Below are 9,396 nucleotides of genomic sequence, written 5' to 3' on the forward strand. Positions count from 1 at the left end.
AAAAAAATCAAAATTTTATAAATTAGTTTTATCTTCATCCATTTAAATATATTTTAAAATACATACATTTCTCATAAGTTAAATAATTATTTCCTAAAATGACCATTTTATCTATTACATCAATAATATCAATAAACAAATAAACATGTAGATGTTTAATTGTAAAGAACCAATCTCCCTTTTAGTTATGGTGTTGTGAGACGAATTTATAACTTTTTTTTTTCTCTTTATAAACAAACATTCTTAAGAATATTGAACAAATATAAAATAAGAAATTTTAAAAATTAAAAATACAATTAAAACCAACAAAAATTTTATTCAATTTATTAAAAAAGATAGGAAGATGAAATGATTTATATAATATATAATATAAAATTATTATTAATTACAAGATTAAAAGGAATTTTATTTATCATAGAACATTTTTCACAATGATTTGTACCCATATTATATTATAATTTTTTTTAATATACTTATTTGTAAGATGCTTTTATTAAATTAAAGTGATAAATTATTATTTTTTTTATAATTTTATTTCAAGAAATAATTATTTGATTTTTGAAAAATTACATGTATTTTAAAATATTTTTAAATTAACCTTCCGAACGATCTTCACGTCTTAGTTATATATATTTTTAAATTAGTGCAGAAGGACCAACTTTTCCCAACGATCTTCACGTGAAAGTCTTAGTCACTGTTTGGTGGCTGATTGGATACTGAGAATTATTAAGGGAATAAGCTACAGTTTTCGTATTTCTAAGACAAATAAAAACATATTTTAAATATTTAATTTTTAATAAACGTGGTTTAAATATGATAGATGACCTTGAATTAATTGAATCCATGCTACTGGGAATCTGGGATTGATATTCAATAATTGTAATGAACCATTTCCCATCCTATAAATACCGAAGATTGCAAGCCATCTGATTCATATATTGAGTGCTCGAGTGAGTTATACATGGCCTTAATTCTCGCAACCAGCAACGGGTCTTCTCCAGCCCCAGTTGCTAATCCAGAGACTACTCGCCGAACTGCAAATTATCAGCCTAGCATTTGGGCCAATAGCTTCATCGTGAGCAACACCCCTGAGGATGAGGTAATTTTCTGATCATGTATGTAGTTTGCATAACAAGACCTAAAGATTTTCTCACTTTTTGTTCTTGCAATTTATTGATGCAGATAACTCTGGCCCATAATGAGCAGCAGTTGGAAGATCTAAAGGAGGAAGTTAGAAGAGAGCTGATAGCTGCAGCTAGTAACCCTTCAGAACAGATAAAGTTTATCGATGCAGTTCAACGGCTTGGGGTGGCATACCACTTTGAAAAGGAGATAGAAGAAGCATTACAAAATACCTATAATAACTATCATGGCATTGATGACATAAATGATGATCTCTATGATGTTGCACTTCGATTTCGACTACTAAGACAACAAGGCTTCAATATTTCATGTGGTAAGCCTCATGAGTATCATGTATAAGGTGCTTGAATATCATCTAGCAAAGCTCACATATAACATTCTATGTTTTGGTGATGATTGCAGATATATTCAAGAGGTACAAAGATGAAAAGGGAAGGTTCAAGGAGTCTTTGATCAATGATCCATGTGGCCTACTAGGCTTGTATGAAGCTGCACATCTCAGGGTGTGGGAAGAAGATATACTAGATGAAGCACTTGCTTTCACCACCACTCACCTCAAGTCTATTGTAGAACATTTAGAATACCCTATTGCAGCACAAGTAACTCATGCCCTAGAGCGGCCCATTAGGAAAGGCTTGGAGAGGCTAGAGGCAAGGGCTTTCATGTCTATCTACCAAGATGAAGCTTCACATAGTAAAGCTTTACTGAAGTTTGCAAAGTTAGATTTCAACCTACTGCAGTCATTGTATAAGAAAGAGCTGAGTAATATCTCGAGGTTAGTTCTCAAATCATTCTTGCACTTAAATTCAAATTAACAGTTTACCAGGTCTTTTATGTGGATTACTGTATTTTCTCAGGTGGTGGAAAGACCTAGATTTCTCTTCAAAGCTACCTTTTGCCAGAGATCGATTGGTAGAAGGGTACTTTTGGATAGCAACATGTTGTTTTGAGCCCCAGTACTCATATGCTAGAAGAATACAGACCAAATTACATGCTCTGATAACAACTATGGATGATATATTTGATGCATATGGAACATTTGAAGAACTGGAGCTCTTTACAGAGGCAATGGGGAGGTTTGATATATGCTAGATTCAAATTACCCACAACCAATGAATTGATTTTGATATTTGAACTTTAAAAGGGAATTTGGTACTTGATTTTCAGGTGGGATATTGACAGCGTACATCAGCTTCCTGAATACATGAAACCATGCTATCAGGCAGTCTTAGATGTCTACAAAGAAATTGAGGAGATGGAAAACACAGAAAGATCATACTGTGTCCACCACACAAAAGATGCAGTAGGATTCTTTGAACTCTTTTGTGTTTATGATATCCTATATTGTATTGTAAATAAAATGCTATATATAACACTTGCATGATATATTTACTTGGCTGAATTTTTGTCCAAGATTAAAAGCTTGGTCCAAGCTTACTTGGTTGAAGCCAAATGGTTGCATGGAAAATACATACCGACAATAGAAGAGTACATGGCTATCGCAATGGTAACAGTTGGTGTCCCCGTGTTAACAATCATGTCTTTTATTGGCATGAGAGAGACTGCAACCAAGGAAGTCTTTGATTGGCTGCTACAAAACCCTAAGATTGTTAGAGCTACCTACATAATCATTAGGCTCATGGATGACATGGCTTCCCACAAGGTACAATGAAACAACACTTCCTACTGATACTTGGATATCAATCCCATAAAGATAAAGAAAATCTATTGTATATCAATTTCTTTTTAACACCTTATATTACTATTTCTGCAGTTTGAGCAAGAGAGAGAGCATATTGCATCAAGCATCGAATGTTACATGAAGCAACATGGTGTGTCGGAGCAGCAAGCATATGATGAGTTTCACAAGCAAATCGAGAATGCATGGAAGGATATAAATGAAGAGTGCCTCAGACCTACTGCAGTTCCAATGCTTCTCCTTAGTCGTCTTCTCAATTTTGCTCGATCAGGAGATGTGATGTACAAGAGCCACAAAGATATATTCACACATCCTGGAGAAGTGACGAAAAATAATATTTCAATGCTGCTCATAGACCCTGTGCCAATATGAGAGTGGAGATATATGTGACACAAATAAAGATAGTATACTCTAGCTTCTGTTTCATGTTCTACAGTATACTATGTTTGGAACAAACGCTTTCTGGTTTCTTCAATTCCTGCTTGGTGGCTTTGGTCTATTGACGTCTGTCTGGTCTATTAAAATTTCCCATATTTCAATATTATGACGACAATATTATAAATAAATGGTAGGGTTTGCGTAATATCAGTAAGGTTCACAGTTCACCTTCATGACCTTCTATATTACATCAAGTTACCTATTAGACCAAAAGACTAGGTCAATATAAATCATGTCAATTGGGCTGATACCTTAACATCAAAATTAATGAGCGTATGGACAGAAAGAGAGAGAGAGTGAGAGAAATTTGAACTTTTTTTTTTTTATTAAAAATAAACAATAAGATTGAAATAAAATAATAAAGTGTTTTTCTGAATAAAACTATAAAATCCATTTTTAAATAAATTTTAAATACAATTGGAAATTCATTATTTTTTGTAAAAAAATAAAACTATAATTTTTTTTGAACTTGTGAAAATCATTTTTTAAAATAAAATCTAAAAAGCAATTTGTTTTAAATAAAACATTGAAACCATTTTTTTAAAAAAAATTTGCAAAATATTTTTTAAAATAAAATTGTAAACTTTTTTTTTTTTTTTGTAAATGACATTTTAAAAATCATGTCTTAATAAAAATAATAATAAATTTTTTCTAGTATTAATAAAATGACATTAGATTTTCATACTAATTAAATAAAATTGTAAAAGTCTTATTTTCAATAAAAACTATAAAAAAAAATCGTTTTTTTTCTGTAAATAAAATTGGATCTGAATATTTATTTTTTGTTAATAAATTTGTAGAAATCTTTTTTAAATTAATTTGTAAATATTTTTTAAATAAAATTGTAAATAAATTTTTAAAAATCCTTTTCCTAAATAATTTGTAAAAAGATTCTCTTGCACATAAGATTAGATTTGGATACTTTCTTTTAAAATAAAATTATAAAAATCATGTTGTAGCAAAAATTATAAAAGTATTCTCTTCTGCATAAAAATAAAAAAGGAATGTTAAGGTAAATAGAATTTGTGTAAATTTTAATTTTTTTAAGAAAAAGTAAATAAAAACCATTTCTTTATAAATAGAATAATTTGAAGCATTTTTTTCTATATATAAAAAAAATGAAATCAAAACTTTCTTTTGTACTTAAAATCGATTGAAATCATCAAATTGGAATAACATTTTTAATCCTTTGAATTTAGAAATAATTAACCCATGTTTTTAATTAGTTTTATAAATCAACTTATGCAAATTCTCTTATCATTTGTTTTTTACATTTTTGTAACATAACAAACACTATGACTTGTTTTATAATTGTGTTTTTCTTTTCTTGAGTATCCATAATCAATTATTTAATCGTCGTAATTCATTTCATTGGCTTAGTAAAGACTATAGGTATATAAGCTTAGAGTGTTGTTTTGTATGACTTATCTTCGTATTTTCCTAATAGGTAATTTGACTTTTAACTCAATCTTAGTTTATGAACTTGTTTTTTTTCTTCTTCTTCTTTTTTTCAAATAAGGAGTTATATAAGGTTTTTCTCTTCTTTTTTTCTTATTTTGTTTTCCTTTTTTTAAAAATAAATGATCACTCTAAAAAACCTAAAAAGGGTCTTCAAATAATCATTTTTCATAATAAATGAGTAACCTCATTGAGTAGGAACATGTGAAAAATGTGCATGAGTCCATAATAATATAAATTATAATTATTATATAAATATTATATCAACTTTTGGTTAGATTCGAGATGTCACAACCTTGGTAAGAGCCCAACTAAAACTGACTTGGAGTTGAAGAATACTTTAACCTAAGCCCAATCAATTTAAGTGTTGGAAATAATTATCCAAATTTTTCCTAGTAGATATTCTGTTTGGTATAGATTTTGTAGTCTTACTTGGCTGCTTTGCTTAAGAAGAAAGTTGTTACCTATAAATATTATATATATTTTTTATAAGGATATTTATATATATTCTGTTGTGCAATGGATAAAATATGAATTAATGCCTTGAAGTCAAAATTAATGTACTGCTACCGTGCATTATTGGTCATTTGAAGTTGCATTCACTAAAGTCTTTAAAAGACAACATATGTTTACTAAGCATAATTTGTTTCATTGCAAAGTACATTTGATTTGAAGCCTGTCTAAAATTGTTTTCAGCACCATTAGAATATAATCTTAATTAAACATGTGGCTATTTGTAAAGTAAATTTAATTATTAAAAGACATTTACAATCCTCTAAAAATTATTCTTGAACTTCTTTGACATGTTAATTTGTAGATATGGTAAACTTGTGAACTTGGAAATCGTGATTAATGTTCTCGAAATATTACTGGTATAGGAAATTATGAAAGAATTTCACTCAATGAATTTTTGTTGAAATTTTGATAATCTATCTTGATTAATCATCACATTTTGTTATTTTTTTCCGATTAATCACTAATTTTTTGCAATTTATAATTTTAAATTCTAAATTTAAATTCATTTTCAAATTTTTATTTTCAATTTCCATATAAATACTTATCCCTTTTTCTCATTATTCTAAATATATTTAGTTATACTTATGTGTTTAATTTTAAATTAATTATGCAGCAATCTTGAATGTTTAAAGGGAGTATAAATCGTTCATATATATATATATATATATATATATATATATATATATATATATATATATATATATATATAACGTCCTAAAAAATTACAAATTTAATTTAACTAGACTAATGTACTAAAGCACTAATAATTTTTCTTTAGATAATTTTATAACGAAATAATGATTACACAAATCTTTTACTACTTTCAAATAGAGTTTACAAGTCATCCAAGATCATTTATGTCTCAATCAAATATCCTAATTAATGATTAGTATACATATCTAAATTTTTTTTAAATCAAACCCTTTATTGAACCAAATTCTCAAAAGACAAAAAAGCGGTATTAAAAAAAACCCTTCTTGTTGGTACCAATTGAGGAACACCAAGAGGGGATGAGTTAACAAAATTCTAAAAAAAAACAAAAAAAGCAAAAAATAAATAAAAATAAAAATCTGAATAGTAATTTTATTTATTTATTTATTTTCAAATTTGTAGTTAAAAATTTACTGAACTCTAACTAAAACAATGAATTTATAGACTTAATAAATAGAAAAGGAATTCTAATCATAATTGGTAATTTGATTACCATGACAAAATCTAAAGATGAAAGGAAAGTGTCATAAAATTGCTTATTTGACTGCTTTGTTTTGTAATAGTTTTTTTATTGTAAAAAATCATTTTCTAACATTAAAAGCATGTTTTTCAAATTTCTCTACAATAAAAAAAAACTTTTATATATACTACCTTATTTTTAATACTTTTTTTATTTATATATTATTTTTTAAACATTCACAAAAGAAACAAATGAAAACAAATAACAACAATTAAAACTTTTCCTCAAAAATACCCTATTTTCAAAAATCTATTATTGGAACAATTACCACATAGACATGTTTTCATTTTCATATTTTTTATTTATTTTTTTTTTTTTGTTATTGGAAGCAAAAATTAATTTTTGAAAAAGTGAACCAAATCTTAATTTCTTTAGAAATGGCAACCACTCAAATATTTACCCTTTGAACAAATAATAGTAGGAACAAATTTCACCACATGTTATCAGCAACCACCCAAAAAGTACTCAAATATTTTGCATTTCATATAAAAAAATATAATAAATTATTAAAATAAGGACCGAGGAATGTGACAACAACGATGAGAAGAGTCAATACAATGTACGTGAAAAAAAAAAAGGAAATTTAAGCCCCAAAACAACTCCAACATATCCACACTTAGTAATACCAAATAGGGCCATTTGCAAAACACTCGACCCTTTTTTTCATATTAACGTCCAAAACCCACAACATCACCCCATATATCAAGTAGGGCCATTATTCAATGGTGATGGTGCCCACTCGGATTTTCTAGAGATTTTGGTGTATGAATTCGACCATGGATGGTCCAACACGAGTGTACTTCCTTCCAAACTTTATTGTCTCTTTATAAAATAGGCTTGCTCATTTATGATTGAGATTTAGTTTTGCTCAATTCAATGCATCCTCCAATTTTCTTAACTATTAAAATAATTAAATTATAAAATAACTAAGCCTTATTATATAATAAGTCTGACTTAAAAGATGTTTAATAAATAAATATAATGATTTAATAAAACTTAAATGATTATTTTGGATTCATTGATTGTTTAGAACTCATATAGTTTTATTGGAATTTACTAAATAATGTCATGCCACTCCGATTTAAGGGATGGAAGTTTTAGAAATTAATATAAGATTTCTAAGGATTACTATGATAGGTGAATTTAAAATTATTGATAGGTGAAGAATCAATTATTATGATAAGGTGGAGGAATGATTTTCATCTGATAAAGTGATTGGCCGGTTATACACATCTCCTCTAAGGAATTTGTGGTTTAATTGAATCACATCATGTAACTTTCAATGTTTTTTTTTTTTTTTTTTTTTTTTACTTTTTCAATGTTTGAAATGACATTTGACAATCAAGCATCATTTGGACCTAATTTTTATATAAATGAAATATTTTGTGGTTTTATATAAATGAAATGTTGGCATTGAAAATTTGTCAAAAATTTAAGAGTTATCCTAACTCAAATCACATTTTAATTAAAAAAAATATATTTATATTATTCTTAATTATTGTTAATTAAGAATCAAAATAATTAATAATATGATTCTTACAATAGGTGTGATTGAAAAACAAATTATTTGCAATTTTTTTTTCATCTAGACACTAATTTTTGTGTTGTATATATATAAAAGAACTTAGTTCCCTAGTTATATCCAAATTCTTTTATTACCATGATATTAATTTTATTGTACAATGAAAGATTAAGGGAAAACTAGGTTATGGCTCACTAATTTGAAAAAAAAATTCAAAATTTTATAAATTAGTTTTATCTTCATCCATTTAAATATATTTTAAAACACATACATTTCTCATAAGTTAAATAATTATTTCCTAAAATGACCATTTTATCTATTACATCAATAATGTCAATAAACAAATAAACATGTAGATGTTTAATTGTAAAGAACCAATCTCCCTTTTAGTTATGGTGTTGTGAGAGACAAATTTATGACTTTTTTTTTCTCTTTATAAACAAACATTCTTAAGAATATTTAACAACTATAAAATAAGAAATTTTAAAAATTAAAAATACAATTAAAACCAAAAAAAATAAAAATAAAATAAATTATTGACTCATATTATATTTTTCTTTCTTGATATCTATATTTTTAACTGGAGTCAATATTTTATTTTTTTATTTTTAAATTTTAAGTTCTAAATTTTTTTTATTTTATTATTGATGTCCACCAACAAAAATTTTATTCAATTTATTAAAAAAGATAGGAAGATGAAATGATTTATATAATATATAATATAAAACTATTATTAATTACAAGATTAGAAAAAATTTTATTCAATTTATTAAAAAAGATAGGAAGATGAAATGATTTATATAATATATAATATAAAATTATTATTAATTACAAGATTAGAAGGAATTTTATTTACCGTAGAACATTTTTCACAATGATTAGTACCCCATATTATATTATAATTTTTTTAATATACTTATTTGTAAGATGCTTTTATTAACTCAAAGTGATAAATTATTATTATTTTTTATAATTTTATTTCAAGAAATAATTATTTGATTTTTGAAAAATTACATGTATTTTAAAATATTTTTAAATTAACCTTCCCAACGATCTTCACGTGAAAGTCTTAGTTTACATTAATCAGAACCACTTTCCAACGATCTTCACGTGAAAGTCTTAGTCACTGTTTGGTGGCTGATTGGATACTGAGAATTATTAAGGGAATAAGCTACAATTTTCGTATTTCTAAGACAAATAAAAACATATTTTAAATATTTAATTTTTAATAAACGTGGTTTAAATATGACAGATGACCTTGAATTAATTGAATCCATGCTACTGGGAATCTGGGATTGATATTCAATAATTGTAATGAACCATTTCCCATCCTATAAATACCGAAGATTGCAAGCCATCTGATTCATATAGTGCTCGAGTGAGTTACAC

The 9,396-nt window shown here is 26.4% G+C and overlaps 1 protein-coding gene across 1 annotated transcript; it reads left to right on the top strand.

Moving 5' to 3' along the window:
• Positions 1–943: 943 nt before the first annotated feature.
• LOC117906290 (valencene synthase-like) lies at positions 944–3,408 on the top strand. The gene is made up of 7 exons (XM_034819271.1): positions 944–1,099; positions 1,183–1,456; positions 1,546–1,918; positions 2,001–2,219; positions 2,311–2,446; positions 2,558–2,806; positions 2,918–3,408. The coding sequence occupies exons 1-7, from the start codon at positions 962–964 to the stop codon at positions 3,212–3,214; spliced, it is 1,686 nt and encodes a 561-aa protein (XP_034675162.1). The 5' UTR covers positions 944–961; the 3' UTR covers positions 3,215–3,408.
• Positions 3,409–9,396: the final 5,988 nt, after the last annotated feature.

This window comes from Vitis riparia, chromosome 18 (genome assembly GCF_004353265.1).
Source record: "Vitis riparia cultivar Riparia Gloire de Montpellier isolate 1030 chromosome 18, EGFV_Vit.rip_1.0, whole genome shotgun sequence".
Lineage (NCBI taxonomy): Eukaryota > Viridiplantae > Streptophyta > Magnoliopsida > Vitales > Vitaceae > Vitis > Vitis riparia.

Coding starts and splice junctions, on each gene's coding strand:
- LOC117906290 (XM_034819271.1), top strand. CDS start 962: ATGGCCTTAATTCTCGCAACCAGCAACGGGTCTTCTCCAGCCCCAGTT. Junction 1,100..1,182: donor GCAACACCCCTGAGGATGAG/GTAATTTTCTGA, acceptor TTATTGATGCAG/ATAACTCTGGCCCATAATGA. Junction 1,919..2,000: donor GAGCTGAGTAATATCTCGAG/GTTAGTTCTCAA, acceptor GTATTTTCTCAG/GTGGTGGAAAGACCTAGATT.